The following is a 23162-nucleotide window of genomic DNA, read 5'->3' on the forward strand; positions in this document are numbered from 1 at the left end:
GGAGTGGAGTACACATGACTGCCAGGTACCCAAGAGCAGAGGCATCAGATTCCTCTGAAACTAGAAGTATCAGGCAGCAGTGAACCACCTATGTGGTTGCTGGGACTCAAACCTTCATAAGGGCAGCAAGTGCTAACTGTTGAGGCATCTCTCCAGCTCCCAGACTAGCAAAGTTTTCAAAATTGATACTATAAGGGTTGGAGAGATGGCTCAGAGGTTAAGAGCATGGGCTGCAGCTTACTCAGAATCCTGAGTTCAAGTCCCAGGAACCACATGGTAGCTTCACAACCATCTGCAATGGGCCCACTTTTAGCATGCAGGCATATAGTACAAACACTGTATAAATAATAGTTTAAAATTCGATAATATAAACAAACCCCTTTAATCCCAGCATTTAGGAGGCAGAGGCAGGCAGATTTTTGTGAGCTCGAGGACATCTAGAGCTACACAATGAGACCCTATCTCAAAAACCAACAAAAAGTAGGATACCACAGAGTTGGTAGTGAATTGTTATGTCAAATGCTCCAACTCTGACCCAAGACAGGGAGTGAGCCGGTCATTGTCACGACAGGAAATGGAACATGCTAGACATCCTTATTACTTATCACTGAAGAATGCTGAAATGTATGCCAGGGTGGTTACACATTAGGTGACAGCTCCTTTCCAGAGGGAAACAGTACAAGTGAACCCTCAGGTTGCAAAATAGTGTGAAGCGTTCACACTTGTGCAGAATTGAAGCATATATGGAAGGCAGGAGAGTTGGACACGTTGTAGGCCGATAGCTATGGTGCCTCAAGTGTACACACAGCACTTTTATACACATTTTTAATGAGCATATATTAGTTTAGTAAGCAGAAAAATACAAATAACAAATCATGATTAGCAAAACGTTTCTCATAATTACTTTAAAATTTCTTAGAATGATGTGTTATCACTGATTTATCCAATCTTACTCATACAATGTATGAAGTAACCCACAAGTCTGCTGACAGCATAATTGAGAGTTTTTGCTTGGTCATAACTTCCTTTCTAAGTTGCTACTTAGCATGGAACCCCATGGATTGGAACCAAACAATGGAGCCAGGCACAGAATAATAGACGAAGTGAACAGGAGGAAAGACACCTCCATTGTCAATGGAGTGTCACCAACAGACCAATGCCCCAAGTCTGTGATTTGCTGATTTCCATTGTCTGCCAATCTGAAGGATAGCAACATAACCAAGGTGCTTACCAGGGAGGAAGGGGGAGGAGGTAGAGTGGGGCTGAGTGGAGAACAGAGTCTCTACTGGTTCTGTCCGAGGCAGGTGGGCTATAGCAGCGTCTCTCCTGACCTCTCTGAACTGCCTTTACCTCTCATTTATTCAAGGCTGAAGGTTGGTCAAAACACAGGGAGCCGGCTAGTGGGTGTCAAGGCCTGCGGCCCAAGCCTCAGCAACAGCCACTGTGTCACCATCCAGGAGAAAACTGTGGCTTTAAAGAGGAATAGAGCTGAGGACCCAGTTCTTGGCTCAAGACGGGCTCACTATGTAGCTCTGGCTGCCCTAGAACTCATTACATAAATCAGGCTGGCCTCAAACTCATGGAGATCCACCTGTCTGTCTCTGCCCTCCAAGTGCTGGGATTAAAGATGTGCATGACCACACCCAGCTAGGACTATTTTCTAAAATGTAACTTTCCTTAGATTTCCCCCTACTATTTGCACAAATTTGTCAAGTCCAAACGTAATTCCGAATGAGGTAGGTAGTCTCTACTCAGACCATGGTCTCTGAGGTGCCCATCAAGGCCTATGCCATGAAAGCACTAGACTCCCAGGCAGGGAGCGCTGAGGTGGCAGCAGCCCGTGGAGAAGCTCCTCAGTTGGCTATTTTCTCAATCTCATCCAAATCATCTGTGTCCAATCTTTCTATCTTCTTATCTGAGGGGGAAAAGAAAGGACAGGAAGACCACCATGAACTCCTGTGGAAATTCGATAGAAGTCACCGAGGACAGCAAGGCAGTCTGGGGAGGCACTCCCTGTGGGACAGTGATGCTTCCTTCTACACACAAGGCAGGCTGCCTGAGCAGCAGGCACCAGGGTCACTTTTATCAACTTCCCAGGGAGTCAGGTTCTCCCAGCCTGGTCCCAGGGCACTGATCCTCCAGGCCCTGAGCCCCGAATATGCAGGGACAGAGCCCGCCTTAGGGACCATGGAAACCTCCCTCTCCCACGTCCCCCTCTGAAAAGGAATGCAGGCAGGGCCAACTCAGGGACTCACTAAAATGCTCCTGGATTCTGTTGAGGATATTCATGCTGTGCTTGCTGTCAACCATGTTTACTGCCAGACCCCTCTTGCCAAAGCGGCCCGTGCGTCCAATGCGGTGCAGGTAGGTCTCATTGTCTGGGTTCCCGTCCTTGTCCACAGGAAGGTCAAAATTGATGACCACAGACACTTGTTCAACATCAATACCTGTACACAGGGGTTGGAGGGAGGCAGGCAGGGGACAAAGGAGGGGGCACCATCAGCCACATACCCACTTGCACTGGAGACACGGCTGGGACAGGACACGTCTGCCATGTGGCCACTAAAGAGCACACCACTAAAGAAGGCTTCAGGCTGAGGCCAAAGGACACACTCTCCAAGTCAGGGAGCATCTGGAAACCTTCCCACCAAGGCAGGACTGCTGGCTTCCTTTCCACCCAAAGGGAATCACCCTCTCCTAGGAAGGAATGTCCCTCAAACCCTCCCACCTCCATGAGACCATGGACACAAGAACTCTTCCTGCTCACGGGGTCTGGGCCCCCCCCCCCCCCAGCCTGGTGAACGGGCCAGTCTCTGCTCACCACGGGCACACACGTTGGTGGTCACCAGAACCTTCTCTTTGCCTTCTCGGAAGCGCTCAATCACAGCAGCTCTCTGCTCCACCATCATCTCTCCACTCAGCAGCGCCACCTGGTGGCCCTCTTTTGAGAGCTCGGCTGCCAGCCAGCTAGCTGTTTTTCGGGTCTGGAAAAACAAGCAAACAAATAGGTAGAGACTATTGTGGATCTTGAGTGTAACCAGCTAAACATTAAATACAGTAAAACTGCCAACCCGACAGTACAATAGTAAACAAAAGTGGCACAAGAGAAACAATTTTACAAAGTTTCCACTACAAAAATACACTAAGATCTGATGAAACGGTTCGGTGGGCAAAGATTCACCATCAAGCTTATGACTGAGTTTGATTCCAGAGACTCATACAGTGGATTAAGAGAACAGACTCCTCAGATATCCTGACATGCTGTGCCATATACACACACAAAATAAATAAGTAAATATAATAACAACAACAACAAGCCCTACAATTTTAGCAATTGGGAATCTGAGGTAGAAGACCTTGAAGTTGACAACAAGTCTGTGCTACACAGTGAGACATTTATCTCAAAAACCATCTGAATGGGTCACAAAAGGAGTAGGGGAAATCAGAGAAGTTCTACAATATATTACCCCATTACCTGGATTCATTCTCTTGAGATGTCCCTGTCATGAAGAAACATGTCAGACATGCCATGTCAGAGACATGAAGGGACAGTTCTGGGTAAGAGGAGTCTTGAGACAGGACTACTTAAGCAATTACTGGCTGGTTCAATTTTAAGCTAACAAAAAGCAATAAGGATCTAGAAAGATGCCTCAGAAGTTCAAAAAAGATCTGCAACTTTAATCCCAGCACTCAGGAGGTAGAATCAGGTGGATCTGAGGTGGAGGCCAGCCTGGTCTACAAAGTGAGTTCCAGGACAGCCAGGACTACACAGAGAAACCCTGTCTTGAAAAACAAAATAAAACAAAACAAAAAAATCCTAGCACCAAATAAAATCACAGCAGAATGTTTCGTACTACTAGAAGAGGACCTGTCCTGTTGTCTCCTGACACTACTCTTGAGTGCTTCCTCCTGTGACAAGTAACCAGCTTGTTACATTTCTTCCTTTTTCCTAGAAGCCATCAGCAACTTTGGATTTTCCAGCAACATATCCCCTACTAACAGATACTGTTCTAGGAATGTTGTGTTACAGCTATATAACCCTAGAAAATCACCAAAGAAACCATTTTCTCCATTCCTACAAGCTAGTTCCTTGCTACAGAGAATTTGGTCCTTTTGAGGGAGGAGCTAAATGATCTAGGGACTGCATCCAAGCAGGCCTGGGACAACTACTCACATGGCAGAAGATCATGGCTTGGGCGATGGTGATGGCCCCATACAGGTTGCACAGGGCCTGGAACTTCTCCTCTCTGTTATTGCAAAGGACATAATACTGCTTGATGGTGTCCAAAGTCTCCTCTTCACGCTTCAGCTTGATGATGTTGGGGTCTGGGACCACCTTCTGGGCAAACTTCCACACTGAGTCTTCAAAGGTGGCAGAGAACAGCAGCATCTGGCAGTTTCTGGGCAGCATCCTGCAAGTGGAGGCCCAGGCACTTTGCAAGACTCCAAGGTTTTATAGCCAGAAGGAACACTAGCTCAGCCTCCCCATTCTGGATGGGCTGTAGCCCCAGCAGGCTGAGTTGGGTAGAGAGCATCCTGGGGAAGGAGGAGCAGACCCAGCATGGCACTGGGGCTGAGTCAGGGTCCCAGGTCTCTCTTCTCAGCCTACGCTGGGAGCATGGTGACAGCTGCTGTGCAGATGGCCCACTAGACCAATGCAGTTGCACAGAGCAAAGACCCCACAGATGCAAGAGCAGCTCTGGCAAGTTCCTCCTGCCTCTCGTTCCTACCTCTGGATGCGGATGCTCTGGTCTTGGTGGCCCTGAGTTGCTATCATCACATCAGCCTCGTCCAGAACAAACACCTTGATCTTCTTGGGGTCAATGAACTTCAGCTTGGAGCACCAGTCCAGGACGGTCCCGGGGGTACCAATGACAATCTGCTCACTGACCTTCTGACCTCTTTCCACTGTGGGAAAGATAAGTTTTCTTTATGCATTCCAAAGACAAAGCCAGTTCTGGAAATAAAAAAATCTTCTACATTGTCTCGGAAGTGTCAGAACAAGTCAATTTCAGATTTCAAAATATGTGGGAAGCTGGTAAGATGGCTTAGTTTGCTAAGGCTCCTGTCAGATCCGAAGCACTAAGTCCAATACCTGAAAACCACATGGTGAAAACAAAGAACTGACTCCCACAAATTATCCTCTGACCTACATGCAGTTCCACCACAATAAATAAAACACACGAGGGCCATTCTCAAGCCTCACTTCTTCAGCTGTGAAGAAAACACCTGTTTGGTGACTGTGGACACAAACAGTGCATGTTTCTTTCTAGTTTCTCCTAAAAACTTCAATTAGTATATATGTGGGTAAAGGGTAGAGTTCTGTGCCTGCTGCATGCAAAGTCCAGATGGGAGTGGCAGATCCTCTGGAACTAGAGTTACCAGCAGTTGTGAGTTGCCAGGTAGATGTTAGAAAATTGAATCTGGGTCCTTCTAGAAGAGCAGTTAGTGCTCTTTTTTTTTTTTTTTTTTTTTTTTTTTGGGTTTTTCGAGACAGGGTTTCTCTGTGTAGTCCTGGCTGTCCTGGAACTCACTCTGTAGACCAGGCTAGCCTCGAACTCAGAAATCCGCCTGCCTCTGCCTCCCAAGTGCTGGGATTAAAGGCGTGCGCCACCACCGCCTGGCGCAGTTAGTGCTCTTAACCACTGACCCATCTCTCCAGCCCTCTCCACAGTTGGTGTCATGAAATTCCTCTTTAACTCTATGTGTTGTTTCATATAATCTACTACCATCTACTCTCCCATGAGGTTCACTCAGTTCCTCCTAAGTTGGTAGCTGAGTCAAGGATCCTGGCAGACCTTTTCTTCTGTTTTCTGGTCTATCAACATTCTATGTGTATAGCTAGTTTTCCTAAGGACAAATCTTTTTAGTTTAAAACACACATGCCCATGACACACTCTCTGAAACGTCAGCTAGGTCATGTTTAAACTAACTCATGCTCACGTTAACATTCCATTGTAAGAAATTAAGGCAGCGGTCAGGCATGGCAGCCCAATCGCACAAATCCCGCCGTTTAGGCCTCCTCCCTTATACTCACATTCCGCCCGTTTAGGCCTCCTCCCTTATACTCACATTTGTTGCCTCGAACAGCATAAGCTAGCTCCAATTCTGGATGAAATTTGCCCATCTGCTCAATCACTTTTCCTGTTTGCAGTGCCAGCTCATATGTTGGGGACAGGCACAAACACTGGCAGAGAAATCACAGGTTGAGTTTAGTGATAGACAACAGGCCTAAGCCACTAGCACACTGATGTGATTACCTCCTAAAATAGTGCAGGGGACCTACTCCTCAAGCAGACCCTCTCACCTGCTGAACAAATGCTGTCAGTAAGGAGCCCTGCATTAGTGGGAGCCCGGGTTCGGTATTGGTGGAGGCCTTTAAAAATCAATGCTTAAAGCTGAGGTCTCCAAAAGAATCCTACCCTGTCAAGGCCTGAAGCACTGACCTGCTTTGAGATAGCCAAAGACTAAGGTGCGAACATTAGTCACACGTCATCAGATGACACTACTGGGTCTCAGGGCAGGCAAGCCAACAGCCTCCAGGCTTCTAACACTCACCTGAGGGTATCTGTCTGCTGGTTCCACTCTGCTAAGCATAGCTAGGACAAAGGCAGCTGTTTTCCCAGTACCAGACTGAGACTGTGCAATCAGGTTCTGTGGGCTGCATTGACCAAGAACAGAAATAAAGTTACTATTGGAGCAAGGTGTGGTGATGCACGCTTTTAATCCCAGCACTTAGAAGGCAGGCACAGCAGTGTCTACAGACAGAAGTCCTGACAGTCAATGCTACACGGTGAGACCTTGTCTCAAAAAAAAAAAAACAAAAAACAAAAAAACAAAAAAAAAAAAAAAAAACAAAAAAAACCATACACACACACACACACACATTCACTTAAGTTTCTTTTTATTATTTGTGTTTCTGCACTGAACAGAAATTAACTTTCATATATGATTTCATTTGGCAATCTGCCGCCAAGCTACATCTCAACTCCTACATTTTAAAAATGTTCTTATTCATTCATTTATGTATGTCTGTTTATCTGTATGTGTCTGCCATGTATGTGTGACTGAGTGCACACATACACCAGAAGACAGAATCAGATATTAGATCTCCTAGAACTCAAGTCACAAGTCACAGAAAGTTGTGAACCACCTGACAGGGTAGTAGGAACCAAACCTGGGTCCTGTGGAAGAGCAGGAAATGCTCTTATAACCACTAAGACAGGTCTCCAGCCCCTTTCAAAGATTTACAAATTATGTTTATGTGCTTAGTGTTTTGGGGAGTGGAGATATACAAGTGTGAACTCAGAGGACAGTCTTTAGGAGTTGGTTCTTTCCTTTTACCACGTGGCCCCAGGACCCATCTAACTGTCAGTACTGGAATGTACACTTACTCTGAGCTACCTCATAGCTCCATTTCATTGTTAGGTTTTTTTAAGGGTATTATTATTTTGATGAGTTCACACCAACAAAATCCTCATTCCAGATTCTGAAGTGTTCTAGCTTTAATGCCCCAAGTATTCCAGAGAAATCAAGACTACAGAGTAAGATCTAGGCCACAGAAGCCCTGATGAGGTTTTCTGCTGAGATATAACCTGTCCCTGAATTTCAGCTTTCTGGATACTTTCTCTTCCCAAGTAAACAGATAATATAAGACACTGATTCAGTTGGCTAATCCTCCTTTCTTTCTTCAGAGTCTTATTATATAGTCCACAAGATTGGCCTCAAACTCATGATCCATGATCTTACTTCTACATACTGAGTTCATAACTAGGTCTAACAGGTGTTTAGAAGGAACCTTTATAATCTACATCACCCAACCAAATACCCTGATGTTTTGTCATTAAAAAAAAGAAGAGTTGCCGGGTGGTGGTGGCGCACGCCTTTAATCCCAGCACTTGGGAGGCAGAGGCAGGCGGATTTCTGAGTTTGAGGCCAGCCTGGTCTACAGAGTTAGTTCCAAGACAGCCAGGACTACACAGAGAAACCCTGTCTCGAAAAACAAAAAAAAAAAAAAAAAAAAAAAAAAAAAAGAAAGAAAAAAAAAAGAAGAGTTGAAGCCAAGTGTGGTGGTGCATGCCTTTATAATTCCAGTACTCAGGAGGCAGAAGCAAGTGGATTTCTGTGAGTTCAAGGCCAGGCTGCTCTACAGAGTGAGTTCCAGGACAACCAAAGCTATATAGTAATACTCTATTTCAAAATAAGCAAACAAGCAAGCAAAAAAAAAAAAAAAAAAAAAAGAAGTTGAGATAAAAAAAAGTTCTATAATATATAATACCATTTATCTAGGTTTTAAAAATATGCAAGCCACCCTTCAGAGCCTTAGAAACCTATGCACATAGTGCAAGTATTTAAAGACACACAAGGAGATAACCCAGGTCAGGAAGGCATTTCCTTGAGATGGGGTAGGTAGACGAGGGCTGGGAAGAGTCTAAGGAAGGTTCCACTTGCAACTGGATTAATGTTATATATTACATGCTGACTAAAGCTAGAGAGATATTCCTGGTATCTCTCTGTATACATTTTTGTTGTAGAGCTAAAAAATTTCAAAGTAGTATTTTTAAAAAATTATGTTATGTGTATGGATCGTTAGCCTACACGTCTGTGCACTACTTGTGTGCCTGGTGCCCTCGGAGGTTAGAAGAGGGCATCAGATCCTCCAGGACTAGAATCATCTATGTGGTTGTGAACCACAACGTGGTTACTGGGAACTAAACCTGGGTCCTCTGGAAGAGTGCACTTAAATGATGAGCCATCTCTCCAGCTCCTTAAAATATCTGTTTTTGGTTTTAAAGAAGCAGAGATTAAATCTAGGTCATCAAGAATGCCAAGCAAAGGCCAGGAGTATTAGTTAGCACACGCCTTTAACCTCACCACTTGGAGGCAGAGGCAGGCAGATCTCTGAGTTTTAGGCCATCCTGGTCTATAAAGGAAGTTTAAGGATAGCCAGAACTACACAAGAAACCCTGTCTCAACATTCCTCCCTCACAAGACATATGTTCAAATCCCCTTGATTCTCTCTGTACTTTTGAAGCTCTTTTCTTGAGAAAGCAGGATGTCCCAGCTTTCTCAAATGTACAGCCCATTTTGTGCCCAGTAACAAAGAAAGCCATTCATGAAACAGTTAAACCAACTATGAAGAGGTACAGCTAGGTCTGTACTCACGGTTCAGCCAGCATCATGGGCAAAGCATTCTCCTGGATCTTGGATGGTCGGTTGAAGCCCATGGCATAGACTCCTTGGAGAAGCTGTGGTTTCCTAGGAGGAAGGGTAGAGATAAGATAGGTGTCCAGCAATTACAATGTTTTTAGAGGCTTATCACCTTCCCTGGATATACCTACCTAGATGTGATGCTTATCATTCTAAAATTTACATTTGGCTATTCTCCATGTATACCTGTATGTGTGCACATGACATGACGTACAGGGGGAGGTCAGAGGGCAACTTGCACAGGTCAGTGTCCTTCTTTCACCATGAAGGTCCAGGGATTGAACTCAGGGCATCAGGCTTGGTGGCAAGTGCTTTCACCCAACTAACCACCTCACCAACTCCAAACTTTTTTAAAAAAAGATTTATTTTTATCCATGTGTACAAATTGATATGTGTATGCATAGGTATGTGTGGCTGCCTATGAAAGACAGGAAAAGGGACTGGATTTGCTGAACTAGAGCAAGCAGTTGTGAGCTGCTGGAAGTGGAAGCTATTGCAACAGCAGCGACTGGTCCTGACCCACAAGCCATCTCTCCAGCCCTCACACCATTCAAACCCATCTAAATCCAAAGTCTCATCTAACCCCTATTAAATGCTACCCTGAGAGTAGTTAGAGTCTTAGATAGATGGGAGAATCCACACTTTCAGCAGACCCACCCATCTGGTCAGATCTGGATGGCAAGTATTCCCTGGACACAGAAAAAGTGATATCTATTAATTCATTACATGAAATAAGTTATAAAGGAAATTTCTAAAGTAAACACTGCTTGCTATACTGTTGCAATGTAGAATTTCTTTAGAAAAATGGGATTTTCAGTAATGGGATCTGACGCCTCTTCTGGTGTGTCTGAACACAGCTACAATGTACTCATATAAATTAAAAAAACAAAAACAAAAAAACTATCCTTTGGAAAAAAGAAAAGGGGAAGTGACTCCCACAAGTTATTCTCTAGCCTCTGTGCAATTGTACTCATGCACACAGAGATATATGCAATAAAAAAACAATTAAAAACAAAAGTACTAGAGATGGCTCAGTAGCTAAAAGCACTAGTTGTTCTTCCGAATGAAGTTGGTTCGCTTCTCAGCATCCATGTGGTAGCTCACAATTATTTGTAACTCTATTTCTATGGGATCCTACTGACTGCCCTCTTCTGGCCTCTAATGGCTGCGTGCGCGCTCACACACTCACACTCACACACTCACCCCTACCACACCACATACACAATGTGTGTATGTAGGCAAAACATATAAAATGAAAATTTTTTTACTAAGATAAAAATGGTAAAACTTAAAATGTTAAAAAATGTTTAGGCAGGGCGGTGATGGCGCACGCCTGTAATCCCAGCACTTGGGAGGCAGAGGCAGGCAGATTTCTGAGTTCGAGGCCAGCCTGGTCTACAGAGTTCCAGGACAGCCAGGGCTACACAGAGAAACCCTGTCTTGAAAAAAACCAAAAAAAAAAAAAAAACCAACAACAACCAAAAAAAAAAAAAAAAAAAGAAAAGAAAAGAAAAAGAAAGAAAAAAAGAAAAACCAAAAAAAGAAAAATGTTTAAAAGATGAGCAAATCTTTAAAAAGTAAACTCTTCTGGCATATGTAGGTTCTCAGACATAGCTAATTTTCAAAACAACAAAACCCTTTGGTATTCTTTGCATTTTAGATCTGTAAATATAAAACAACCCAAGCTGAGATGGTGGTCTGTGGCTGCACCCTACTGTATGGGAATGGGGAGTGGGGTCTGGATCCTCAGCTTGCTGGCCAGCCAGTCTAGCCAACTGTGAACTGTGAGTTCAGTGAGAGGCAGGAAATGACACAACAATACTCAATATCAATCTCTACCCAAGTGTGTGCACATTCATTCCCACACACAGGCACAAAAAACCCCAGCAGCAATGATCTAGGTTCCATCCATTTACTGTCCAACAACTAAGTAAGAGAAAACGTACCTAAGAGCACAATTCAAGCTCTAAATGGTAGCTCAGCTCTGTAAGTGGAACAGTTGGCTGGCTAAGACAGGAGGATCTCTGTAAGTTCAGGCCAGCCGTGGCTTCATAGCTAGGTTCTTTCAGACAGACACCAATCCATCAGAGCTGAACTGACAGTGCAATTCTTTCAAAGGAAAGGAGCTAGAACTCAGTAAGACTCAGCAAACTGAGTACATCAAACCACCCTGATGTGGTTGAGACGACTGGCTCCCATCTGTAATCCTAGCACTTAGGCTGAGGCAGGAGGATAACTGTGAGTCCTAGACTAACCTACTCTAACTCAGTCGGTCCTGCTACCTCATGCTGTGTAGTAAGACCTTCAGAAGGGGGAGAGGTGGAGAGCTGGTTCAGAGATGAATACTGGCTGTTCTTCCAGAAGACCCGAGTTCTGTTTCCAGCACCCACATGGTGGTGACTCAGCATCTGTTACTATAGTTTCCGGAGATCTGAGGCCTTCTGTGGCCTCCACCTGCATCAGGCACACGAACGGTGCATATACATATGTGCAGGCAAAAGCACTCATGCATAAAATATCTAAATTAAAATTTTTTTGGTCAGGCAGTGGTGGCGTACGCCTTTAATCCCAGCACTTGGGAGGCAGAGGCAGGTGGATTTCTGAGACTAGCCTGGTCTACAGAGCCAGTTCCAGGACAGTCAGGGCTATACAAAGAAACCTTGTCTTAAAAAACCTAAACCCAAAACCAACCAACTGCCCAACCAAAAAACCAAACCAAACCAGAAAGATTATCACAGAAACACCTGATATGAATGGGCTGCCGAGACAGCCCAGCTGGTAAAGTACTGCCACAGAAGCATGAGATGCCCAGCACGCACATAAAAGCCGAGTAGTGGTTTATGCCTGTAACACCAGGGACAGCAGGACAATAATAGAGACAGGAGGATCCCTGGGATGTCTAGCTGCACGGATGTGCTCCAGGTTAGAGAAAAGTCTATTTCTCTCTCACACATAGCACTTGCTATAAAGCTCCATCCATCCTACATTTTCAAGTAGTCAATGTGGCAGTGTTGACTACAGACACAGCGCTAAACAGCCCAGCCTCATTGCAAATAATTAAACAAGAAAACCACTTCTGAGAGCTAGTATATTTTATTACTAGGCACTCCCTTCCCTCAAAGCCTGGCCTATCAAAGGTTACATTGCATCCTCAGTACTGAAGAGCCTAGAGTAACTCCAAGCATAGGACCGCTGCCTCCATTCTACTGAATGTCATTGCCCTACATTTTCTTCAGTTGCAGTAAAAACCATCTGGCCTGTATCAGCCCCAAAAAGTTGAAATAAGACCTACGCCTTATGTAAAAAGCCTCGAGCCTGTATAACCACCCTGCTATCAGCCACATTCTGGGACAGGTCGTCACTCAAGGACTGACCCCCCCTCAACAGATTCCTTCTCCATCATCCTCAGAACATCTGCTTGTGGTTTTATGCTTTAAACGAGCCTGCTCGCTCCTTTCAGGGAAGCAGTTCAGCACCCGAATCTGACTGCACCCCCTAGCCAGCTAGAAGTCTTCCCACAGTGAATAAAGGTGTTTCTGGCTTATTTCTGACTTTGAAGGTTCTATCCTCATTATCTGAGCAACCCCAGACCCCAACAGTACCAGAATCCAGGCTCTTCAGACACTTTCTAAAAGCAGATAAAAATGTTTGTAAACCCTGTAGTCTTCCAAAGGGCTTACCTAATAAATAAGACATGTTCCTGACATCCAGAAATCACCTGTCAGCCACTATTTTATTCAAAGTTCTAAGAGTATAAAAGAAAAACAAAAAGGAAAGACTTTCAGCTATGATAAATAAATCTGTAGCATTTCAGTCTCTACTAAGGAAATCAGGTGCACCTGCACATGTAGTACCCAGCTACTCAGGTGGGAGGATCCTTGAGCCCATGTGTCCAAGGCTAGCAAGGACAACACAGTAAGATCCCACATGCACTCTACTCTGTAGCCCAGGCAGATCCTCAACTTCTGATCCTTCAAAGCAGCTGGATTATGGGCCTGCACTACCACCAGACCACTCAGAGATCCAGTGTCTAAAGAAAAAGAGAAAGCTGTATTGGAAAAAAAAGGGTAGCCATGAGAATTAGAACACTATCACTTGTATACACATACATATAGTCTCCTTTGTCCAAGGCTGGCCTCAACCTTGCTGTGTAGCCTAGAATGACCTCGAGGTTCTGACCTCCAGCCTGTAAGATCTCTGAAATGCTGGAATTATTATATTATAGCATGCCACTTAATGCTTGTTTTGTGCAGCGCAAGGGATCAAACACAGGACCTCACATTTGCTAAGCAAGCACTCCCTCTACCACTACCTGAGCCACAAACCTCGACCCTCCCATACTCACTCTCTAATTATGTAGACTATCACCCACTCAAAGACATAAATATGATTTGTTTTTAAAACTTTAAAGCCAAAATAAAAATCCAGAAGAATCCAAAATGCTGGAGTTTTTTGTTTTGTTTTGTTTTGTTGTTTTGGTTGTCTTTGAGACAGGGTCTCTCTACATAGTCTTGGCCAGAATGAACTCAGAGATCCCCTGCCTCTACCTACTAAGTGCTGGAATTAGAGGCATGTGATACCAGGCCAAGTTTTGAGAACTGACTAATTGGGACTGAGGAATAGCTGTTCAAATTGATGAATACTCACAGGCGAAGCTCTTCGAAGGACTTCACTGAGTAGAGCGGAGAGCTTGGGTCCCTCTGCAGGACTTCCACTTGGTTGGTGTTATCCACAAGATTGCTTCTGATCAGCTTGTTGAGTAAGGACTGAGCAGCTCTGTCCTCTGTCAGGAAGAGAGCAGGTTTTCTTCATCCACTGGGGGTGATTCCCACCCATGAGGAAATGCTTTCCCCATCTCTGCATGAGACCTTGACAAGCATTCATGGTGGAAGGAAAGCCACTCCCTGTACATTTTAAGTAACTGGAGATAGGGTCTTACTTGAACTCAGAGCATCCTCCTGCTGCAGGGTCTACGTACCTGGATTTCTATCCCTGCACTGACTAAGCTATTGTTTGTTAAAACTTCATTTGCCTTAGCCCCTCAAATAGCTGAGACCACAAGCACACAATGCTTCTTTTCTCAATCACCTTATTAGTTATCATGATTCCCTTTTGTTTTTTGTTTTTCCAGTGATGAAGATAGAACTCATGCCCTAACACACACTAGACAAGTGTTTTGTCCTTGAGGTACATGCCCCGCTTGACGCACACACCTGTTCTGCATTTGTGTGTGTGTGTGTGATGTATGTGTTTGTATAAATTCAAAGGTGCACACACATGTGAAGGTCAGAGGTTGAGGTTGTGAATCTTCCTCAACTGCTTCTTCACCTCTTGTCTTGTCACAGGGTCTCTGTGAGACTGCAGCTGAGTAACTGTTTAGACTGGCTGGGCGGAGAGCTCAGGGGTGACCTGCCGTGTCACACCACTCCTCCCTCAGTGCTAGGCTTACAGACACATGCTGCTGCTCCTGGTTTTCATACACTACAAACTGGAGGTACAACTCAGGTTGCGCTTTCAGGGAGGACTTTATTGAATGAGCCATCTTCCCAGATCTGAAGACACTTTCTCCAGCTTCAGAGGCAGCACACTCCTCATCTCCCCTCACTTCCCTGTTCCCATAAGTTAAGAGTGTCGCTAGCTCCACCAGTTAGGCAGGGCCACACAAAGCCTCTTGAAACATACTTCAAAGAATGGTTACCTTTCTCTTCTTCCTCTGTCTTTTCTGCAGTGGTGCTGGATTTGATAACACCTATACAAGAAAACAGCTGTCATCAGAAAGCCAATCACGAAACCCACCTAAAGGCAGGGACAATGTAAACATTAAATCCTATTGAAGTGAACAAATGTAATGAGCTGGCATTTCTTCATGTTTAATGGATGTCTACAAAGTATTTAAGTGCATAAGAAAAACTTAAATTTGAGCTTAGAATCAGAATCCTACTTGGTTATTCTAAAATACAGCATAGCATTGCACACTGAATTCTAGTCTCTATTTTTTATCTATAAGACTAGAAACACTCTTAAAAGTCTGACTCAACATTTTGTGATGAGACTGTATAGAAACAGGCACTTTCACGCTCTCATGACAGAGGTTCAAAATCGCAGAACAGTTATAGTGTTGCGTAGTACTGAAAGTCTGTAATTCTGACTAGGGAAGCAGAGTCAAACTCACCCAGAATTTGAGGCTAGCCTGTCTGTATATAAATTCCAAGTCAGTCAAGGCTATATATTGAGACCCTGTTCAAAACACTACAATAAAACAATTTTACAGAGGGTGCTTTGTTTTGTTTTTGAGACAGACTTTTCTGTAGTCTAGGTTGGCCTGGAGTTTGCTACGCAGCAGGGGATGCTGCTGAACCTCTAACCGGCCTGCTTCTGCTTTCTCGTATTTAGATTACAAGAACAGCAACAGTGTGACTGGCTACATGGTGTTAAGGGTTGATCTGGGTTTTGAAAATATCTGTAAAAATTGTGAATGACTGGATAAAGGTATTTGCTGTCAAACCAGAGTTCAATCCGAGGTCACACCTGGCAGGACAGAACCAACTTCTGTAAGCTATGTTCTGACTTCCACATGGGCATGTGACACTTGTCACTAATACACACACACTATAATAAAATTTCTTAAAGATTTATTTTCAAGCCTGGTGGTGGTGGCACATGTTAATCCCTACACTTGGAAAGGCAGGGGCAGGTGAAATCCTGTCTCAAAAAAACAAAAATTTTTTTTTCTTTTAAATTATGTTTATGCACATGCACATGAGTGCAGGTGTCCTAGAGGTCAGAGGGAGAGTTACAGGATGTTGTGAGTAACCTGACAGGTACTGGGAACACAACTGGGTTTCTGCAAAGCACTGAGAACTAACTCTTAAGCATGGAGCCATCTCTCAGGCACGCCACATTTTTTTTTTTTTTTCAAATACTCTTGACCTAGAAAATATATCTTAAGTAAATTATTGTACAAAAACATTACACAATATAAAGTATTTAAGCTCATGGTTATTCTAAGACATACTGTTTATAATGATACCAAATTGAGCCAAACATGATAAATGACAATCAACATAAGGGAACGCTGTGTAGTTCAATATGGAGAGCTTGTGAAGAACTATTGTTGCATGAAAAGGTCAAGTATGCTGTACACTATTTTGTCACCTCTCAGAGGCAGGGAGTAACAGGGAAAGACGACCAGGAGACCAGAAAGAATGAAATTTGAATCCTCCTTTGATGTTGCCTTATATAAAGAAACTTTGGAAGGAAAAAGGAACTTTGCAGTAACATTAAAAATTCAGAGCCAGGCATGGTGACACAAATCTGTGATCTGGCCTCAGGATGCCAAGGCTAAAGGAATACTGTGCATTCAAGTCAAGCCTCAGTTATATAGCAAGACCCTGCAACCAAAAGTAAACACACACACATGAAGGACCAACCCAAGAGAAATAAAACTAAGACAAAACGTCACCAACAGTCATCATTTCTGTGTCATGGACTGAACCCAGTACTCTTAAAATTCATCTATCCTTGTCCTAATCCCCAGTACCTCAGAAAGGGATCTTATCTGAAAATGGGGTCACTGCAGATACCACTGGTTAAGTGTACCCTAATCCAATGTTACTGGACCCATATAAAAAGGGGTACCCTAGGGCTAAGGTGTGACAGAGCACTTGCTTCAAGTGTTTATGACTCTGAATTTGATGCCCTGCATTTTCAATCAATCAATCAATCAATCAATCAATCAGTGGAAGAAGGAATGCTATTTAGGAGAATGCCATGTGAAGTGAGGGCAGAGATTTGGGTAACATTGTTATAACTCAAAAAATACCAAAGACTGCCAGCAAACCACTAGGAGTCAGTGGAGAGGCCTGGAATAAGGTCTTTCTATAAGCTCTCACAAGTGACATCTTGATCTTCTCTGATCTCCTGAGTTTTGAGGCAATAAGCGGCTCTGGGTTGGATTTTGTCTGTTGAGAAACAGTATCACTTTGTAGCTCTAGCTGGTCTCTAGCTCAGAAATCCACCTGCCTCTGCTTCTTCTGGGAGCACAGACCCACACCACCCAGTAGCTATGATGATTTAAACAGCACACCTTTGAGGTGCTTTGTTAGAGGCTAGAGGGGACCAGCAAATGGACAGCTTGGTGTGAGAACAGTAAACACTATAACTGTGGAGGGGGACCTTGTGCCTTTTTATACTTTTGAGTTGTTCATTTTTGTTTGTTTGTTTCTGATACAAGGTCTTGCTATGTCCCGGAGGAGGGGGAACTAAAAATCCGACAATCCTGAGCATGGACTCACGGACGGGAGCCACAATGCCTGAACCCAGTCATGTTTCACAGGATTCAAACATCAAACAGGAGAACAATACAATAGTGATTTTTGTTTTTAAGGCATCAGAAGCTAGAAAAACCTGGAAAACATTCCCTCTTCAGAAAGGTTCCCCCCAATTCTTAGTTTGGGCTCCATTCCAGGGCTGATGTGTGCTGCATGTCTGCGACGACAGTCACTGCTCACTGCAGTGACCGGGGACCTAGTCTGTGGTTACCAGTGACTCACCATTGCTGTCTGCTTTGACTTTCTCTTCCTTGATCTGCAAACTGCTCATCTGAGTAAGAATAAAAGGAAACAGTTAGCACAGGACACAACCAAGGAGGGTAGTGGGGATGCCTGATGAGAGGTTAGCACAAACTACTGCAGAGCTGCTTTGTTCTACTCAATACAGAAGCACTAATGGCCTGGGCAAAACCATCTCATGTTTGCTCAGCAGCATAAACAGAGGAGTGGCCATGGGTTAACCATAATGGTATGGGGACACAGGGACAAGTCCTTCTAACTTACACTTTTTCTAAAATGTCTCCAAGTTTCTGTGTGTTTGGATTTTTAGTGAAGCTAGGGTCAGAACACAAAACAAACTGGATAGTTGTGCTGCCACTAAGGCATGTCTCACCTCTTTAACCCCAAACTTAACAGCACGTTATCTATCTTATCTATCCTATCGACCACTTGCATGTAAGTTAGTTTAAAATGTATCACCATAAGCTGGGTGCAGTTAAACAGGCCTTTATCCAGCACTTGGGAGATGGAGGCAGGAAGATCAGAAGCTGAGGATCAGGAGTTAGAAGCCAGCGTGTGCCACATAAGAGTTACGAATTTAACAGTCATGGTCATACTTATTTTAGTAACATATAACTGCTTAGCGTGTGGTCTGAAGGTGGTGCGACCATCTTGATTGCCAACTTGCTGGTATGTACAATGGAAGACAACTCCTGAGAGGTTTACCGAGGTCGGAGGACCTAAACTGAAATTCGCATGGCACCTTTCCCAGCCCAGGACTGAATGAGGAGGGAATGAAGCAGCATCAGCACCTCCTCCTCCTGACTTGAAGATACAGTGTGGTTTCCAGCACCATGCCTTCCACCATTACAGACCATGTGCCCTTCTTAAACTGGGAGCCAAAAATTCTATCTTGGGGGGCTGAGGGGGGTGTTCCTATGATAGGGTTCTATGTGTAGCTGTGGGTGTTCTAGAACTCACCAGGTAGACTAGGCTGGCCTCAAACTCAGAGATCCACCTGTCTCTGTGTCCTGAGTGCTGGACTAAAGGCGTACACCACCATCACCCAGCCAAGATAAACTCTGCTCTTGTCATGTATATGTGTTTTGTCACAGCAAAGACAAAAGCAACTAAGACAGATGATTTATGTTCCCAGAGCCCTGGGCCTGTCCCCAAGATCCCCAAGTTAACATCATGGGTTACTGGGTCTTTGTGCATGGCCTTGGCTGTCCTTGAACAAGAGATCCACCTGCTTCAGCTTCCCAAGTGCTGAGATTAAAAGTGTGACCCAACACACCTGGGTGCTGTTACTCTTCCTAGAGCCACTGTACTGATCTCAGACTTGCTATATTTTGCTAAGTGGTAATGTCCTCCCCAAGGTGCCCTCTCCAACTGTCCTACTGTAGGTCTCTGAGAATGGAGATGTGCACTCTCATGTGTGTTACTGACTTTCCTATTGCTGTGACGAAGCAGCATAACCAGGACAACTTACGAAGAGTTCACTTGGGCTTGTGGTTCTAGAGTCACTCAAGGGCTAAGAGCCCATGGAAGCAGAGCAAAGGCATGGTGACTGGGACTAGCCGATGAAGGCTTGCGTCTTTAACTGTACTCGAAATCAGGCAATTTTTATTCACAAGGCCTGCCTCCAGGGACATACTTTTTCCAGAAAAGCCATCTCTCCTAAGACTTCCCAAACAGCAGCACCAAGTGTTAAAATGTCTAAGTCTATGGGGACATTTCATTTAAGCCACCACGACAGTAAAAGAGTTTAGGAACCGGGTTTTCTAGAGAAAAAGCAGGTGAACACAATTCTTCCTTTAATGGGGTAAGAGTCTGAGAGAAAGCAGACAAACCTGGGAAAGGCATCACACAGCAAAACTTATTGGTTGGTTAATCCTCCTATGCACATGGACCAACAGAAATATACAACTGGAATGGTCTGAACACTTGATTAAGACCATCTGGAGTTTCCTAATTCAACCACATTAATTAGAGTAGCCTCCAGAAGGCCTGATTAAAAAAAAAAACACACACACACACAAAAACAGAACAAGTTCATTAAACCATGATTGGTTACGAATGTGCTAACACACAGCTCTCTCTTGAGGGGCCAAAGAATGTCAAAAAAGCGTTTACTCAACTGTATTCAAGGGAAGAAATGCTGGTAGACAAGTATGCCTGTCTTGAGAGTCAAGAGTAACCATACCTGGGAAAGGCCAGCCAATAAACGGCCCATCGTCCTCTGTTCTGGATCCACTTCCCACATAGATTCTGATGATTAATCCTGCCTCTCTGGACAGAAGTGTTCACAACTCTATGTGGTGAACAGTATGTGCTTGCTGGGGTGGTGGTGAAGCATAGCTCAAGGGGGCTTACATCAGCTTCCTGATGAGCAGAATGGTTACGACAAATGCCAAGGATGTGTTAAGTGGCTGTAGTGACAGTCTTCTCATAATGAGATTAGGGACATATATCTTTTTTAAACCCCTGTAGTGCTGGGGTGTCCAACCCAGGGTCTTATTCAGGCAAGGCAACCGTGATTTACAAAACTACCTCCCCAGCTTTTAACAGTACATTTTTAAAAGCCAAAAAGGTGTGCATGGCGATCTCGCCTGCGAGTCCATCGCCTGCGAGTCCAGTTAAGACGGGAAGATTCCTGGATTTCAGGGGTTTGAAGCCAGATTGGACATCAAAGTAAGATCCCCTTTCTCAAAACATGTAATTATGACAGGCTGTAGTCTCAGCACACAGGGAGCAGAGGCAGGTGGATCTCTGAGTCTACAGAGTAAATTCCAGGACACCCAGGACTACACACATAAGTAAATTGAAAAAAAACAATTTTCAGTCACTATCTTTTAAGAATAATCACTAGATTTGAAACTTCAGATAGTGCTCATAAGATAGCTCAGTGGGTATTTCATGGCACCAAGCCCGACAAATTAAAGAGAATCTACCCTCACAAGTTATCTCCTGACCTCCAACATGGCACATGTATGCTCAAAATACATGTGCATACACAAAGCAAATCCAATTAATTTTTTTTTTAAAACAGAACTTCTTAAGAACAATTGCTGGTTCTTCTGCTGAACTGGTTCAAGGGTTAGGAGAGCTTGCTGCTCTCGCGGAGGGCCAGGGCTTGCTTTTTAGCACCAGATGGTAGCTCACAACAGTTTGTAATTCTCAGTTCAGGGGATCCAATACCCCCTTCTAACATATGTAGGCACAAGTTTGGTGTGTAGATACATACAGGCAAAATACCTATACTCACACATTAAAAAAAAAACATTAAAAGAAAGTATTTGAGGCCACTCTTGAGTTAAAGAGTGAGGTCAGCTGGGCTGTGTCAAAATTAAAACAAAGGCAGCAAACCTGTAACTCATACAGGAGGCAGAGAGATAGGAATTCAGGTGCTCTTAAGGCCGGTTTCAGCTACATAGCAAGTCAGAGGCCAACCTGGGCTACACTGTCTCGAACCCACCCCCCCAAAAAACAAAACAACCTAACAAAACTAAACGTCATTTAAATAGTAACCAAACCGTTTGTATTTGTTGCTAAGTGAAGCATTCACACAAACAAAACCCGTTATTCTGAAGAGCTACAAATTGCCAGTTGGCAGTTAAGCATGATTGTAGGGGTTGTTAGGTGAAAAGCGGCATAAACTTACTCAAAAACTCTCCCTCAGCAATGAAAAAAAAAAAAAAGAGAGAGAGAGAGAGAGAGAGAGAGAGAGAGAGAGAGAGAGTTTATGTTGCCATTTCTTTTTAAGAGATCAAAAGAAGGACCAGTTTGGGGCCTCACACACATAATGAGGACAGAGTCACCACGGGAACCAACTTTTCAGTCCAAACTCGGATAAGAAGCTGGCTGCGGGTTTTCTTTGGTGAAGGAGCAAATTAGCACTAAGTGATCGCCCGGCGAGCGGGGGCCGGCCAGACTCGGAGGTCCCCGTGCAGGAAACCATGTCCGCCTCAGTCCCCTATCCCCGCCAGGCCACTGACCGACTTGACAGCAGCTTCCTGCTCATCCACCGCCAGCGCCCAAGAGTCGGTGGCCATGGTCCCCAAGGCGAGCCGACCTGCAGAGAGGCTCCGCAACCCGCCAACACCAGCGTTGAGTCCCAGCCCGCGCCAAGTGCCACTCGCGCCGGGCGGAAAAAGACCTGCGCGGAGTTGACGTCAGTTCCTGCCCCGCGCAGCCGCCTTCCACCCTCGCTCCGCCCGCCCAGGAATATAAAGGTGCTTAGCGTAGTGCTTTTAAGGTTTTACTTCGCTTGTCTTTGAATTCGAGGCCAGCCTGATCCGCAGAGAGAGTTTCAGGACGGCCAGGGGCACACCGAGAAACCCTGTCTCGAAAAGCTACAAAAAGAAAAAAAAAAAAAAATCCGATTTCGCTAGGTGGGATATGATTAACGCTCTAGAGTCTGCAAAGAGTTACTTAGCATTGGCTCCATCGCTCCATTTCATACTAAAATACTTCCCTATTTGGTTTTGAAACAAGGTGTCTTGTTTTGAAAGAAGTCTATCTTGAACTCCGCTTTTTTCCTTAATCGTCTCAAACGCCAAGATTACAAGGGATCGGACGCTCTCTAGTGGTCTTTGCGGTCATACACATACATGCATACACACACTTAAAAATACATCCTATGTGTGTGGGTATGTATTTAGTTTTTGTTTTTTGAGACAAGAATCTCACATACTCCGTGCCCCCCCCCCCCCTTTTTTTTCCTACCTCTGCCTCCCAAATACTGGGATAAGAGAAGTGCTTTCTCCCTGTTGTGCTGTTGGGATACATTTTAGGTCATGATAGTTGTGTAAAGCTGTTTGGATGACTTGAACAGACACTTCACACACACAAAAAGGACGCTCTTAAAACAGCATTAGGAATGATAGTGAACACCTTTAACTCCAGTACCTGGGAGGTGTAGGGAGGAAGATTGAGAGTGCAAGGCCAGTCTCTGCTATATGAGACCTAGTCTCAAAACACATATATTTTGAGTCTAGCTGTCCATTGTCTTGAAATTTCACTAGCAAGTGTACCTGTTCTAGTACAAAAAACCATGATTCTCTCTTCAGTGTATCTGCTGGGACACGATTCTTAGAGAAGACATGGTGTCTGGCAACAATTAGGGAGTTCAAGTTTTGAGTTGTGGGTTTGCTAGATATTTAGAGTTTGGTTTAGTTTTTCAAGGCAGGGTTTCTCTGTGTAACCCTCGCTTGTCCTCTAATTCACTCTGTAAACAAGGCTGGCCTTGAACTCAGAGATCCACCTGCCTCTGCCTCCAGAGTACTGGGATTGAAGGTGGGCACCATCACCACCTGTAAGGGTCCATGATTCACTGAAGAATGACACCTGGGACTCAAATAGTATGTAAACTCAGAGAGTGTTTTATTCTGCAGCAGTTGC

At 44.4% G+C, this 23162-nt stretch overlaps 1 protein-coding gene across 1 annotated transcript; it reads right to left on the bottom strand.

Annotated features, from left to right (window-relative positions):
* Positions 1 to 811: 811 nt before the first annotated feature.
* Positions 812 to 21920, bottom strand: LOC117723513 (ATP-dependent RNA helicase DDX19A). Its single transcript, XM_034523138.2, has 12 exons — positions 21758 to 21920; positions 17763 to 17811; positions 14909 to 14959; positions 13858 to 13993; positions 9166 to 9258; positions 6559 to 6661; positions 6073 to 6187; positions 4731 to 4908; positions 4175 to 4412; positions 2822 to 2984; positions 2256 to 2447; positions 812 to 1915 (listed from the first exon to the last, which is right to left on the bottom strand). The coding sequence occupies exons 1-12, from the start codon at positions 21812 to 21814 to the stop codon at positions 1854 to 1856; spliced, it is 1437 nt and encodes a 478-aa protein (XP_034379029.1). The 5' UTR covers positions 21815 to 21920; the 3' UTR covers positions 812 to 1853.
* Between the last annotated feature and the right edge of the window lie 1242 nt (positions 21921 to 23162).

Source organism: Arvicanthis niloticus, chromosome 18 (assembly GCF_011762505.2).
Source record: "Arvicanthis niloticus isolate mArvNil1 chromosome 18, mArvNil1.pat.X, whole genome shotgun sequence".
In the NCBI taxonomy this organism is placed as follows: domain Eukaryota; kingdom Metazoa; phylum Chordata; class Mammalia; order Rodentia; family Muridae; genus Arvicanthis; species Arvicanthis niloticus.

Excerpts from the sequence above, each read along its gene's own strand:
- LOC117723513 (XM_034523138.2), bottom strand. The coding sequence starts at position 21,814 with ATGGCCACCGACTCTTGGGCGCTGGCGGTGGATGAGCAGGAAGCTGCT. Across the intron at positions 13,994-14,908 it reads GACAGAGGAAGAAGAGAAAG|AGGACAGAGCTGCTCAGTCC; the intron begins GTAACCATTCTT and ends TCTTCCTGACAG. Across the intron at positions 9,259-13,857 it reads TCCTTCGAAGAGCTTCGCCT|GAAACCACAGCTTCTCCAAG; the intron begins GTGAGTATTCAT and ends CCTTCCTCCTAG.